At 42.4% G+C, this 15,288-nt stretch overlaps 2 protein-coding genes across 8 annotated transcripts; one reads left to right on the forward strand and one right to left on the reverse strand.

Moving 5' to 3' along the window:
- Positions 1–44: 44 nt before the first annotated feature.
- Positions 45–5,835, reverse strand: LOC118317032 (eukaryotic translation initiation factor 4E type 3). 2 transcript variants are annotated; one of them, XM_035645454.2, is made up of 8 exons: positions 5,582–5,835; positions 5,162–5,390; positions 3,521–3,593; positions 2,914–3,008; positions 2,751–2,811; positions 2,231–2,297; positions 1,933–2,088; positions 45–1,839 (listed from the first exon to the last, which is right to left on the reverse strand). In XM_035645454.2, exons 2-8 carry the CDS (start codon positions 5,347–5,349, stop codon positions 1,793–1,795), a joined length of 687 nt encoding a protein of 228 aa, XP_035501347.2. In that variant the 5' UTR covers positions 5,350–5,390; positions 5,582–5,835; the 3' UTR covers positions 45–1,792. The 2 variants fall into 2 exon arrangements, with proteins under 2 accessions (XP_035501347.2, XP_035501346.2); XM_035645453.2 differs by having other exon boundaries at positions 5,162–5,835.
- Positions 5,836–7,653: 1,818 nt separating this feature from the next.
- On the forward strand, positions 7,654–13,039 carry LOC118317020 (serine/threonine-protein phosphatase 4 regulatory subunit 2). Of its 6 annotated transcripts, none has more exons than XM_035645434.2 (9): positions 7,654–7,818; positions 9,375–9,456; positions 9,563–9,757; positions 10,018–10,111; positions 10,220–10,257; positions 10,343–10,447; positions 10,638–10,787; positions 10,910–11,169; positions 11,985–13,039. In XM_035645434.2, exons 1-9 carry the CDS (start codon positions 7,659–7,661, stop codon positions 12,284–12,286), a joined length of 1,386 nt encoding a protein of 461 aa, XP_035501327.2. In that variant the 5' UTR covers positions 7,654–7,658; the 3' UTR covers positions 12,287–13,039. The 6 variants fall into 6 exon arrangements, with proteins under 6 accessions (XP_035501327.2, XP_035501328.2, XP_035501330.2 ...); XM_035645435.2 differs by having other exon boundaries at positions 9,587–9,757; XM_035645437.2 differs by having other exon boundaries at positions 7,655–7,818; positions 9,587–9,757; positions 10,373–10,447.
- Positions 13,040–15,288: the final 2,249 nt, after the last annotated feature.

Consider the following 15,288-nt stretch of genomic DNA (forward strand, 5'->3'; position numbering starts at 1 on the left):
ACGATATTCACATTACGTTAAGTATTCAAAAACAGCAACAGGTGGACGTTCAGGGGACTTTATTATTCAAACACGTTTAAAAGTTCACAGAGAAACACGACCAGGTGAACGTTACAACATGCGGAAACATTGTGAACTGCTGGTCAACACAAGGCACCGTCCAAGATCAACAATCGGGTCACGAGGTCCGACATCGGAGGCGAGTGTTCGTCTGAATACTCTTCTCCTATGTGTTTTTAAAATCACTACATGACTAAAAATCATCAGAACAAACAAACAGACAACCGGAACGACAGAATCGAGCTTGGCAAAGTCAAGTGGTCTGAAAACGAACGCTCCGACTTCAGCATCAGCATATCTCGACGAGATTGATAAATCGTAGCAGCACTTCGATACAGTATCTCCATATCTCCGTGGAGATGAGCTCTGACGTCTACATCGAGAAGATCTGTGCTGCTCTTTGCAGAAAAACATTGTCAAACACCCAGACACGCGAAGAGAAAGGCGCCTTCGGTGAACCAGCATCGTGGTTCAACTTCCTAAATTTCAATAACACAAATACGAACCTATGACATTTAAGACCACAGAAAGAAAAATAAACCTTAAAGCTGAAAGGGTTTGAGACACTGATGCTGCCATAAAAATATCTCAGATTCATTGATTTCATACAGATTTGACGATGCTCCGCTGATTCAACAAACAAGTGATTTGTACAAATTCATTAAAATATCCCAGAAAACAGAAAACCTCTTAATTAATTAATTTTTTTCGTGTCCCTGTGACTTGATTTCTGAGTCAGGTGATTATTGTTCATTTCTCCTGCGGGGGCAGTATTATCTGCTTTTTACAAAGGGTACAGTAAAATGTATTTCATCACAGGTCATATGAAAACATAAAAACATTTCTCCGTTAGTATTAAAAGCAAAAAAAAAAGAAAAAATCATAACAGTTTCATCAGGAAAAATAAAAAGGTGACGCACAAAGCCAAAGAGTATTTGGTCTCAGTTATCACAACTCCTTAACAATCCAGCAGGGACGATCTGATCATCATAAACATTTACAGTAAGAAACAAAGTGCTTGATTTGAGGACGACCACACCCGCGCGCACACACACACACACGCACACACACTGCAAATCTGCCACAAATTCTACAGAATAGAAATTGATTGCATATATTTCTATATTTATTTACTACAACATGAACCCGTTCTACTCATCAATCGCTCATATACTGAAGAAGAAATTAAAAAAGATGTGCAATTTATCTTCTCCTCATATATATTAGCTTTATAGCATATTACTAAATAATATCTATGTCGACTAGTATAGGCAGCAGTATTTTGGCTGTCACGTACACAACAGAGGAGAGGGGCGACTAGAAGAGGCCTCGCGACGTGTTGTTGAGATAAAGATCTGCTTTGTGTAACTTTGTCTGTGCTCAGGAAAACTGCACTCAATATGCTTATAATACGTCTAAAAACAATTCTGACTGTACACGATCTGATGCTTTTTTTTTGCAAAACTCTGCCGTATAAAAACATACAAAAACTACCGTAAACTAAAGTGAAGGTTGTATTGCCTTTTTTTAATGAATGACAGCGGTGCTCAGATGACGGGGCCGGCAGAGTCTCGCGCCACACGGCCTCCGTCTGAGGTAATTAAGATGATGCGTGAAGCAAACTACGAACTCCACCGCGTCCACAATTTGCCCACATTCTAAAAACACGTTCATGAGCAAAGAGAAAATATTGTGTTATCTCGAGGATCTCTGAACTCTGTAGAAAAATGTGCTAATGTCTCGCTCGGCCTCCTTCGAACGCGTGGTGTTCCTCGTGTGCTGGAATATAGGAAAAAACACAACTAATTATGACTTTTTATTCATACAAACTACGGTGTATCGTTGTTAATATTCATAGATGCAAATACTCACGTTTGTAAAACACTGCTTTGAAAGGAATCTGTGGCAGGAGCTCATTGATCCTTCCGATGATTTTCGACTCGGTGGCGCACAAAGCGTTTCCGTTCCAGACCTGGAAGACGTCTTCTCGGTCTCGTACGCTGACGCTGACGCCGACGACTTCGTCCTCTGTAAGAACGGCAACGCAGCACAAGTTGGACGCATCTCAGACGCATTTTATTGTGCAGATATGATACAGTTGCCATTTTAATAAATGAAATCAGGAACTTGAGTCCTGATATTTTCAAATAACCTCAACAAAGACATTTACCTGAGGCGCAATAATCACTGAACTGTTCTCCAATAGTAGCCAGGAGCAGCTCCTTCCATACAGCAGACTGTGAATATGAAGACAAATATTAATACACAAATAATAAACACTTAAATAGTAGCGAGCGACCGATATGGATTTTTGGGGACATATATAAATATTAGGGAGTACAAGATTTCTGATATTGAAATCTGCCGATATATATATATATAGTAATCCGTCGATGATTCCTAAGATGTCGTTGTCAAACCTTTATGACAAAGAAATGTAATTGAGGCTTGATATTATTTTAGTTTAACCATAAACTTTATCATAAATAACTATAAATGAAAAGAAAACACTAATACAACCAAACATATAGAACTTGAGTTATGAAAATAAAGATAATTTATTATATGTCAAATGTAAAATGCAAATGCACAGATTTTTTTCTGCAGTGTTTATCCTGAACAATAAAAGATTTCATATCGGGAAACATAAGGCTCATATCGGGCTCTATTAAATACAGTACGTCACTTACAGTGCACTCTTTGGGGACTTTCATTTTCCAAACACCACCTTTAGCGTTGCTTTCTTCTTCCCTGTACACACACAAAGCAGATGGCAAGATTACACACACACACACACACACACACAGACACACACACGAGATAGAACCACATAACTGTCGGAGCTGAACGCACCACAGCGGTTTCCTCTCTCCTCTCATCAGGTGATAGCTGCACCTCAGCGGGAGGCTGGAGACGCCCGGTATGTTGTTGTAAACTCTCCAGAAGTTCTGACCCGGTGCCGAGTGTGAACAGGGAAGCAGGTTAGAGTTTATTCGAGTTTATCAGTTACTGGCACAAAGTCACAGGCAGAAGGTCATTTCCTCATTGCCCTTAACTACACAACCCCCCCACCTCATTTATGACTCCTTGTCCAACATGTTTTTTGACGTTCATAAATCATACTGTGAGAGAAAACCAGCAGATCAAATCAAGGTAAATAAAAAAGCAGGTACTCGGAAAAGCACGAGGGCTCAGGCTGATCACATGAACCTGTGTACACGTCACGCGGACGTGACACTGGGCTTCGTGCTCCTACTAAATCCAAAGTGCAAAGTCATGAATGAAATGAAAAGCCTCCAGTGTCTCCTGATGCAAGTGGTTATTTAAGTCATCAGACGCCGCGTGAAGATAAAACATCCCAGCACATGATCTGGATTCCAGTGTGATGACGACGAGGACAATGTGTCACGGCCTCAACTAACTCCTCGTGTGGCCAGAATGTCCCGGCTCGGTGTCTCACCTGGACCGTCTCCACGGTGTAGATCTTCTTCAGGTTGGACTCGCACTCGGCGGCTGTTGTTCCTGGTAGAGATCTGACAACAACAACAAGATACAGACATTTAATTAGATTCAAATTATTTCTATTATCTAGTAAAGATTTCACAAACTCAAACTGTCCAGACATGATTCAGGTCAGAGCCCTGAGAGCAGACAGGTTTGGGGAGGGGGGACGGGGTCGGGGGGGGGTGTCAGATGACAAACAGGCCAGTAAACAGTAAACAACCCCCCCCCCCCCCCCCCCCCCCCTCACGGTGATTACTTAACATTTGAAGTCAGTCCTGTGTAAAGGTCTGAATGTCTGGAACCGTGTGTGTATTGTATATATATATATACATATATATATATACACACACACATATATATATACATTCTTTTCTGCATTTCTTTCGCACTTTAATTTATTGTTGTTAGACATTTACTGTATTCTCTCATTGTTCTGTGAAGCACTTTGACGTTGTGTATGAAAAGTGCCAGACAAACAAAGTTGCCTTGCCTAATAATAATAATAACAATAACAACGGCAGGTTTGAGCTGTATGAAATGACTGGAAAATAGTGGATTTTTATTTTTTAAAACACATGAATAGCAGTGACTCTACAGGTTTTTTTTTGGGGGGGGGGGGGGGGGGGGGGGGTTACGATAAAGCCTGTACTGACTAAAAAAAACAACAACTACAAAAAACAAGCCAAGGACGAAGGAGATGAGATCAAATTGATCTCGTCTGGAATCAAATCGAGTTATGATGTTCAGTCATAATTATAGTCCTTGTGTTTATTTCAAGAGCCTTTACTGAGTGAGGCACGTGAGTATGTGGGTCACAGAGGAAACAGGAAAGCTGCATGAGAGTCATTAACATCGATTATATTCATAATATAATCGATGTGGATCGTGTTTCCCAAAACAAGAGTCGCAACAGTTAATCGATGAGTAATCGACTAAATTAACTATTTTGATAGTTGATTAATCAGTTCAAGTAGTTTTTCTGAAAGAAAAAGTCAAAATACTCTGATTTCAGCTTCTTCAATGTGAATATATTCTGGTTTCTTTGCTCCTCTGTGACAGTGAACTGAATATCTCGTGTGTGGACAAAACAAAACATCATGTTGAGGTTTTGGAAACACAATCAACATTTTTTACCATTTTATGAACCAAACTACTAATCGATTAATCGCGAAAATAATCAACAGATTAATCGATGATGAAAATAATTGTTCATTGCCTCAAGATGATGTTTTGTTGATATTCAGTTTTGATGATATTCAGTTTACTGTCACAGAGCAGCAAAGAAACCAGAACATATTTACATTTAAGAAGCTGAAATCAGAGAATTTTGACTTCTTTCTTCATAATAACTACTTGAACCGATTAATCTAATTTTCAAAAATAGCTGTCGATTGATTTAATAGTCGATTACTAATCGATGAACTGTTGCAGCTCTAATATCAGGGTTATAATGAACCTACTGTACTAACCACAGGCCTGATACAGTCAAATACCTCATCTCCTTTCTTTGTTCTCATTATTCAAATAAATAAATAAATAATATGTCACGTCAGATTAATAACAACATCAATATGGTGCAGGAGGCAGAGGAGCTCACCTGTCGAGCCAGAAGGTCCAGGGGGAGTGCAGCGGCAGGTCGTCCACGTCGCTGTCGCCGACTCGGCCCAGATCTCTGTCGCCGACTCGGCCCAGGTCTCTGTCGCCGACTCCTCCCAGATCTCTGTCGCCGACTCGGCCCAGGTCTCTGTCGCCGACTCGGCCCAGATCTCTGTCGCCGAGGTGCATGTTGTTGGAGGACGAGCTCCGCTGCAGAGCGGCGACAGGAGCTGACATCGTCGTTGTGTTGTGGAGAAATAAAAAAAAATAAAAAACACACCAACAGACTGTTGAGCAGATCCTTTCAACCGGGTTGTTGTCAGTTTAAAAAAAAATATATATATATATTTATATTTTTAAATCTTTCGTCCGGTTATGTAAAGTCGACCCCGATCAGCTGCTGACTCATTGGTCGCCTCACCGGTTCTGCACCGTCACAACAACAGAAGAAGAAAATAAAAGAACCCGAGCGCCTGCGACACTTCTTCTTCTTCTCCAGAAGTTTCTATGACCGACGTAAACACACTCTTTGTAAAGAACAATATTTAAAAACGATGTATTCGCCCTGTGCGACTCGTCAGCAGTTCGATGCAGGCGACGTCCTCCTGTTGTTGTGATGGTAATAATGCTCCGATCGCTTTATGGGTTTTTCAGATTGACCTCGAACGCATCTTCCGCTTGAAATGTGGACTGCGTAAGAGTGCGCATGCGCAGTCCTCTCTGCACTGCCAGCAGGCCAAGCAGCCACACGGCAGAACACGCCCATTGCTCGTACGTCACGGCAGAACACGCCCATTGCTCGTACGTCACGGCACAACACCGCTGCAGAAAGCTACTGGCTAGTCAGTCGCTGCTAACGCTAGCTCTTAGTTTTACTTTATAAAATGCCAAATGTAAACAGCAAGAAATTCTGCCAGCCGCTTCGTCGTTGAAGTCGAGTGTTTGGGCGCACTTATCACTTAGGATGTGACATCCTCCCGGGGGAGACGGGGCTGGACCAGGAGCTCCCGGGCTCACATCATACTCCATCACCCGGAGCTGAAAGAGCAGCAGCGGGGACCGACACCAGCAGCGGACCGACCCACACTGACACTGCACTACTTGGGCAAACTTTCCAGCCAACTCGAGTGAGGTATGGCTGCAGCCCTGGACTCTCCCGTCTCCCGTCTCTGAAAGTATTTTATTCATTAGCACGATTAATTTGAAGAAGTAGCGGATCAGACGCGAGCTTTTATTTTGAAAAAGCACGAGACGGGAGGCTCGAGGCTGCAGCCATACAGTCTGAACGGGCCTGTTTTCAATCTCCTTTAAGGACCTGCGCCCCCACAGAGTAGTTGCTATTTTATTTATATTACATTACATTTTATTTGGAATCTGATTTCCAGTTGCCTCATAGCAAAATGCCGTGATTTTAACTCGAGCTTTTATTGTGAAGGGCAGAACGGAAGAAGGGACCGGAAGCTCTATAGTGTGTTTGATGGTGTTAAATAAAGTTGTTCCGTCTTGGTTCACGCTGGTTCATACGACGTCTCCGTGTTGTTATTTTGTATAAATTATTCAGGACATTATTAAAATTGCGCAAGTTAAGCATGAATACGGATTAATATTTTATTAGAGCTACAGGTTTCATTCATTTACATATAATGGAGCTGTTTATTTATTATTAGGGAGAAGGGGTGAGACTAAAATGTTTCTCCTCATCCCTTTTCGAACATATAAAAAAGTATTGGACAGTTTCTATTGCTTTATGTTTTTTTGTTTTTTTTAAATGAATTTTTAATCAATAACATCATCATCATTGCCAAATACATCTCTTTACTAAGAAATCCATTGAACAGATAAAAAATACCCATGCCAGATTTATTTTAGCCCTCTGTGTAATATTTTAATTATTTGCTGGTTTTTGGTTTTTGATTTATTTTATTTACCATCTTTTTTTGTTAAATTATTGTTATTATCACATTAACTGCTGTTGTTTTCACAGTATATGATGCCTTTAAGGGATAATTAATTGAATTTGAAGTGGGGTTGTATGTGGTACTTATGTACAATTGAGCGGATATATTTAATTTTAGGTAACGTTTTAAAATGTGGCGAAAAATAGGTTTTTCGGTGGTCCCCTCTGCAACAGTGGGACTCAGACTTTCACTGCTTCCACTTCTCTTCCAAACTCCGTAAAATTACATTGCTCCATAAGGTACCATATGAACTATGCATAAGTAACTCATACAACCCCACTTCAAAATCACCGAACTATCCCTTTAATACCTGAATCGTTTCGGTTCAAAACGTTCTGCAAGCCTTCATACTTACATATTTCTGTAGGAGGTGGCTGGCGTGTTATTACATAACAAAATGTGACTTGTGCTATGAGAACCTTGTCTTTGCACTTGTGTTGGTAATATGTTCATTGAAATAAAGTGTATTAAAAAAAACACACATACACTAGGAACATCTGAACGCATCATCCGCTAAATGTCGACTACGCAAGAGTGCGCATGCGCAGTCGTCACTGCACTGCACTGCACTGCCAGCAGCTGCTTTGTTGGTTAGCTAGCCAGCTAGCTACGTGCTACTGCCAACTAGCTAGTTGTTTCCTGACAGGGGGACTGGGACACACAGTTATGGACATCGACGCGTTGCTGGAAGCGTTTCAAGGCAATTATTCCATTCCCACTTATACAAATATGCGAGTTGTTATGAGCGATAATGTGTTTAGATGCCCTCGGTAAAATGTGCAATGTTTTGCTAACTACGCTACATACGTGACTGTAACTTAGCCTCACTAGCATCGCAGGCGTTTAGAAGAGACACTCAGTGACACTGGCCGGACGAGTCTAATGTTCCCTGCAACTCACACGTGTGTCACATTACTCCTGGCTTTGCTTCGTACGACAATTCATCATCGTTGTTGCAAAGTGACGCGGTTATGTAAACAGCTAGCTAAACATGCTAACGTTCCGAACTTTCACGATAACTTTCCGCGTAGTGAACTCGACATCGGTGTTTGACAGCAGCAGGTTCCTGCACGAGGGCGATACGAAGGATCCGCGAGGAGCCAACGTGATTCATCCTTGTCAACCTTTTCTTTCTTGGCTGCCACAGGAAGTCCTGTTAGCTACAAGTGTGGTTTGTTTGATTGGTTTGCTCTGGTCGTACAGTATTGACAAGCATTGAGTTCCCTTCTCCTCTTCGAAGTCCGAGAAGGTTTAATGAATAACTTGCATTTCATTTACTGACGTCATAGTTTTTCCTGCGGTAAAGGTTAGTATAAAGAAAGTTGTACCTTTTGCAAGATAATTGCAAGAAAGCTGATTTTAGTAAAAACAGAAATTGACAAATGAGTTGATATTCATGTAAATGGTCACAGGGCTCGCGACTAAAACTTTTCCTTGGTCCATCCCGCAAAAATGTAATGTTATTAAATGAATGATTATAGTAAGTAATTGTAACCGTTGTCGTCCCCACTGGCTTTCTGTCATTATTTATCCTGTCATAAAGTATTCTAACTGATTAAAAATCATAATGTACTAAATTAAATTACTGCAAACTTTTTTCTGTACGTCTATATGCTTAAAGTGAGATTGATTCTTTTTTTCAGTGACTTGTTCTACAGGAGGTTGTCTGATACCTTATTGGTGTTTTTATTTAATTTATTATTGAGTTTCATTCAGCGCTATCAGACCAGAGGAAAAACTCTGTCACTACTGCCAGCTCCAATTACTGGTTAATCCCTACATCAGCTATTTTTCCCGCTCACCTGTGTCTTGGTCATTCCAATGATAATTAGTTATACTAGGAATTATTTTTAAATGCACTTGGAAAGTACAGACAAAAATGTGGCATATTATGAATTAACATTCTAGGTAAATAATCGATGACCTCCTTCACAGTATTACTTTTGCTGATCTAGCATATTTAACTTGCCAAAGCTGATCATTGACATTTAACAATGATTCAATCATTGCCAATATACATTTAATGTGCTAAAGTAGCTTTAAATTATACAAGGGTTGAACATTTTTGTAGAATAATTTCCAGATATGTGTTATTCTCTAATGGTTGTGTGTTTCTAAGTCGTTTGGAAAACTTCCAACTTGAGGTTACATGTACAGACAGTTATTTAGGTCCGGTTCAGCTCAGATTAATGAACTGTTTGGAGTGTTTCCCTCCAAAAAAACTAAATTTTCTGTTTTTCATGTGTCTATTTGCAGATTTTGAGAAGAAGGGGAAGAAAGAGACCTGTCCTGTACTAGAGCAGTTCCTGTGCCATGTTGCCAAGACGGGTCAGCCGCCGTGAGTAACAACCAGAGGCTGACACGTCGCCTTTCTGCTTGTTGAACCTTTTTGTTTGTTACAATGTGTTCTGAGACTTTTTGTCTTTTGTGTGGATGACATGCAGACTTGCATCTCCAATATCTTCCAGGATCCTGTGGCCCCAGTTAAAAGATTACTTCATGTTTAAGTTGGAAAAAGTCATGGAGGACTTCCAAGCCTCGTCGCCAGAGCAGCGAGGACTACACAATCCTAACGTGGAGTACGTTCCTTACCAAGAGATGAAGACGAGGATCTTAAAAATAGTGGATGGTTACAAGGGGTGAGTAAAGCTCATCACATGACAAATCCTCCGTCACAACTGCATCAGAGTGTCTACTGCTTTGTTATTGTTGTTCTTGCATGTTATCAAGTCAATGAAAAGATGGCCACACAGGGAGATATTTATGTCTGCATTAAATGTAAAAAATAAATAAATAAAAATACTAAGTAAAAATAGTATATTAGGGAATTAAGATCACTGAGCTTCTCTGTGGTAGGTATATATATATATATATATATATTCCTTTATACATTTTCCAGAATCCCATTCACCATCCAGCGTCTGTGTGAACTGCTGATGGACCCGAAGAGAAACTACGCAGGAACAGAAAAGTTTCTCAGGGGTTTGGAGAAGGTGAGTATTTACACTACATTAATTCAAAGTGTTGACATTCAAGATAAGCTACATTCACGAGCGCTGATTAAACATACTGTCCAATATAAATGACTTTGTGTATTGCAGAATGTGATGGTGGTCAGCTGTGTGTATCCCACGTCAGAGTAAGTACTTCTCAGCTTTTTCTCCCCTCGCTCTGACGGCTGTAGTATTTCTGCGTCTCTCCCTTGAACTTGCTTCTGTCGTCAGATGTTTTGTGCCTGTCTACGTCTCTCCAAGGAAAAATGGTGCGTCCAGTGTGAACCGAATGAACGGAGTGATGTTTCCTGGCAGCTCCTCTCTGTATTCAGACAGGTGGGAGCAACACACTTGTTAGTGACAGACTTCCACAAGTTCAATCTGCCTCATAAAACACAGGAATTGAGAAGTTGAAATAATTTAGAGCAGATAACCGAAAGACAACCAGGTGATATTTAAGGACAGATCTGTCAGATGTGCATCGCAGTATGTCTGCTAACCATAAGAATTTTTTATATTCTCGCAGTCAAAATGTAAATGGACCAGCTTTGCCAAAATCCCTCAACAGACCAAAGTTGTCGTTGTCAACTCTGCTTCCCACCAACGGGCTCCCGGACCGTCCTGTGGGCAAAGAGCCAGCGATGAGCACAGAGGAGGTCGTCCGGCACCATGTCAGGTAACTCGGAGTGAAAGTGAACAAATCTTCTCAAGACCCCATCGTTCAAAGGAAAACATACTACCTACATACTGGTTTCAAATTTGACGACGCAATGATGTGAATTTCTGTCGTTGCGGCAGTGACTCGTCGCAGTCGGAAAGTGAAATGACACCAAACAGCGGGACGAAAAACAAACACCCTGAGGAGGAGGAGGAGGAGGAGGAAGATTCAGACGCTGACAAGCAAGATGTCAAGAGGCTCAAGTTCGATGAAACGGAAAGCGAAGAAAAAGAGTCACCGTGTCATAAAGGGTCGGAGAGCTCGTCGTCGGAGTCTTCAAAAGACTCTTGTGGTGACGAGGACCAAAGTGGATCATCCTGTGACACGACGTGTGACCGTGGTGAGTGTGAACTCAGCTGGGCTGATGTACAGTATGTGTATGTGTTGACCATGAAGACACCACACATTCACACAGTGGAAAGGACGGACGACTAGGATGTAGTGTGGTTTTGACAAAGTTTCCTGCAGCTTCTTCTTCATCACTTACCACGAACTCTGTGTCCTTTGAGTGTGTTTGTGGTCTTTGACGCAGTGAAACTGTATATATGTGGATAAAGGAGCTCACTTTGGACTCTTTGCTTGAGGGCGTTGGTGTTACAGTAGTGTAGAGTAGTGTCGACATCAGTGGGTGGAATCCTCCTCTTTTAACATCTGTGGGAATCTTAAAACCTCCTTGGTAACATACATTTATAAGTTTATTTTCAACTCTTTAATTGAGTCTGATATATGTTTATGTATGGGGCAGCTCTCTCTGGAGGAAGAGAGGGTCGTCCACTTATCAGAAGCTCAGTGGTTCAATCCCTGCGTCTTCCAGTCTGCATGCAAGTTTCCTCGGCTAAGACCCTTTACCCTAGATGTCCCCTGACGGCTGTGACAGCAGTGTGTGTTTGTGAGTGAGTGTGACCACCATATTTGTTACTGTAATAATTTACCACCACAAACATAAAAATCCAGCTGTTTCCATTGTCATGTTCGTGCTCGTCTCAAATTTTATCCTCACCAACAAAGATGTTTCAATCCACACGCCCGGCTTCAAGCGCTAAAATAAGTTTTGCTTATAAATTAAGTTAGAAGTTATCCTTGAATTGAATCCGTAGATGTGATGTTGTTCAGAATGTTCCAGTGAAGGGTCGTCCACCTTCTGCTCCTCCTCAGATCCCAGGAGCCCAGGGACAGAAATCTTGTGTGGGACGGGAGAAGAAGTCCACGGTGTCGTGGACCAGCCTGAACCTCCTGCTCCATCAGGGGAGAGCACGAGCTCGGAGCGGGACAATGACGATAGCAGCAGCAGCGTCGTCAACAGCGACGGAGAGAGTCCGCCCAGCGACAAGCCTGTCCCCTCCTCCCCCCCCTCCTCCTCCTCCTCCTCTAGTAGTTCACCCGACCGGTCAGCAGAGGGCGATGCTGACGGCTCACACAGCACAGACGCTGCAGTCGAGCCCGGGGAACACGACTGACTCGACCGCACAGCTGACTCTGTTTTTACACTGTATATGACACCACACCCGGGGTGTCGCACTGTGGACCGTTAGACCTCAGGACCCGGAAGGTTCCTCACAGACGGAATCTCTTGTCCTCTCCACTTTGCTTCAAAGTGAAATGTCTCCTGGTCTTTAAACGAGGAAGGAAACGATTCAAAGACGATTACGGAGACTCTGCTTTTTAACTAAAAGTTTTTCTAATCGATTTTTTTTCCCTCCTGATTTTTTTTTCATATCAGTGTGTTTTCGTTTAACCTTGATGATGATAATGAATTCACTCATTTCATTATTCATGAATCGTTAGGGGTGTATTTCCCTGACGGTACAGTCGACAGTTTGTCGTCTCTCTCTCCAGACGAAATACGCTTCCTATCAACAGGATGTTACATTTGTTCGCTCGACCCTTTTGAAGGATGTGGAAACTCTGACTTCATTACTTTGTTACTGTATGAAACCAACACAACATTGCCAGTAGAAACAGTTTGTGCATCAAACAGTTCAACAGTCCCACATGGTACTTTTACACTTTCTGTATGTCGTACCTCCGTTGTTTAGCTCTCCCTTTGGATAGCAGAGGTTTTTACAGCACATATCTGTAAATATGTTTGGTTTTTTTGTAGACTTGTTATACAGTACGTGTCCACTGCCTTCGTTAAACTGATGATGGAAATTGAATGCTTGAGCTTGTGTCATAGTATTCATGGAAAGCAATAAATGCTGAAATGTGAAGTGTAGCATGCTCTGAATGAACGACTCCGAACCGGCAGGACCACGGCGGGACGGTGGATTCAGGGAACGACCTTTTAGCGCAGCACACAAAATGTCTTCTGTGTGTTTGTAAAGGTAAGAACAAATTGGTGGAGTTGACGCTGACTCAGGGAGACGGAGACCGTGGAAGTCTCTAGCGGAATAATTTATCACAAGGGGCTCAATATATTGAGAATTGTGGTCCGTTACACAGATCAAGAAGTGGTCAGCGCATGGCGTCCCAAGATAACCCCCCGGCCCCTGTGGGTGTATTTAGCTCTCTGAGTAATCTCTTCATTTCACAAACAATATCTGTCTCCATAGCAACGCTCTGTCTCTGTCTGAGTATGTTCTATATTTGCAGCAGTTCGTCTCGCGACTGACGCCACCCGGACCGCCGCCGGCCGACATGTCGACTGTCCCGGCACGGCAGAGGTGGACCAAACACTTCAGTCTCTCGGAGAGGAGAGAAATTCCCCGACAGTAACCTCATGTTTAAATACATTCCTCATCTAACACCAGGTTCCCGACAGTACACCTCTAAATTCCAAGACCAGTGGTGCGTTGAATTCTGTTTCCTCGTCGAGATGTGTCACTCCAGCTGTGTTTCCCGTGAGCTTAAAACCATATTTTGCACCAACAACACATCGAATGACGATGTGGAAGAAGTTGCAGTGAAGTTAATGTTTGTTCCCGTCGTGGTGATAAGAACCTTCATAGATTTATGATATTAATCTGTACTGTAGCTCCTCTAAGGTGCTTTTCAGTGTGTTTCAGCTCATTGGGCTGTCGTCTCTGCAGATTTACTGTTTCTGCTTCAAAGAGCACCAGACCAAAACCTGAGCTAAAAGAGAATTGGTACTGAACTCAAGTTAGACATGTGGCCAAGATAGCTGAGGATTGATTTAATTTTACTGAGCCTAAAGAGAAGTGGGAGGAACAGTGATGGGTGCAAAGGATTTTTTCCCCTCGCGCTACAAAAAAAGTGTGTGAATCACTGTAAATCAGTCGTGTGATGATAATAACATCCAGTGGCCTTGACATTAATAAAATAAGATGATCACTGTCCCTGTTGTCAGCAGTGGTCTCCAGGCCAGGAAGGAACCGGGCCGAGCCGGGCCAGGTCGAGCCGGGCCAGGTCGAGCCGGGCCAGGTCGAGCCGGACCAGGTCTAGTCGGGCCAGGCTGAGCCGGGCCAGGCTGAGCCGGGCCAGGTCGAGCTGAGCCGAGCTGAGCTGGGCCAGGCTGAGCCGGGCCAGGTCGAGCCTTCACCTGTAAACAACGGCTACAGTATGTTAGAGTTATTCTGTTGGAAACAGGATTCCCCAATCGCCTGATATTTAAACGTGCCCTAACGTTGAGGCCAGAAAATGTTTCCTCTCTAATATTTATCAAATATATATTTGATGCCTCAGGTGGGAATTGAATGTGCTCCATTTGTGCGTTTACTGTAACAACGGCACCAGTGACAGACTGATGCAGGCGTGTGGACGGTCATCAGGTGAAGCCATAAATAGATCAGAGCTTTCAGAGATAATACACCTGCTACTCTACGTGTGATTCATCCGGCCGCTCGGAAACTCACAGGAGCGATTACTTCAAGGGAAGAATCTAAGCAGCAACCCTAAAAACATATATTTGGTTTTAGTGCAGAGTAAGAACAGTAATAGGATATTACTCATTCGACAGTTTCCTTCTCTGGAAATGCGTCCCCTCGAGGAATATCACATTATAACTCTATAATTATGATTATCAGGTGACGAGTAAAGAGCCTGATGCTGGTGAGCTCGACCTCAACGAATTCATCTGCAGCACAGATTCCATTCAGGCTCAGTAATTCATTATTAACTATTTCAGACTACATATTGTCATCTTTAATTCACCACCGTTTACCATTACACACACAAGTAGGTTTGGTCGTGCCCTGCAAACATTTATTCATACAGCATATTAACTACATTGTTAGGAAAAGGTCCATTAGAGGAACTTGAGGTCTGTTGTACAGAAGCTGAAGGGACACGGGGGAAATCCTTTCATGATCCATCTGCCAACTAATTGATTCTGACACGTTTCTATTTCCACTTCTAATCTCTTATCATGTGATCCATAACAGTCCGTGTCTCATCCTCACTTCCAGAGGGCGTAGTACAGTATGTGCAACAATAGAGAGACCAATAATAGTTCAGCCTGTCGGGACACTCCTGGTGTTTTCATCAGTTTTACTTTCTTTGG

The sequence above is a fragment of the Scophthalmus maximus genome, chromosome 3, assembly GCF_022379125.1.
Source record: "Scophthalmus maximus strain ysfricsl-2021 chromosome 3, ASM2237912v1, whole genome shotgun sequence".
NCBI lineage: Eukaryota > Metazoa > Chordata > Actinopteri > Pleuronectiformes > Scophthalmidae > Scophthalmus > Scophthalmus maximus.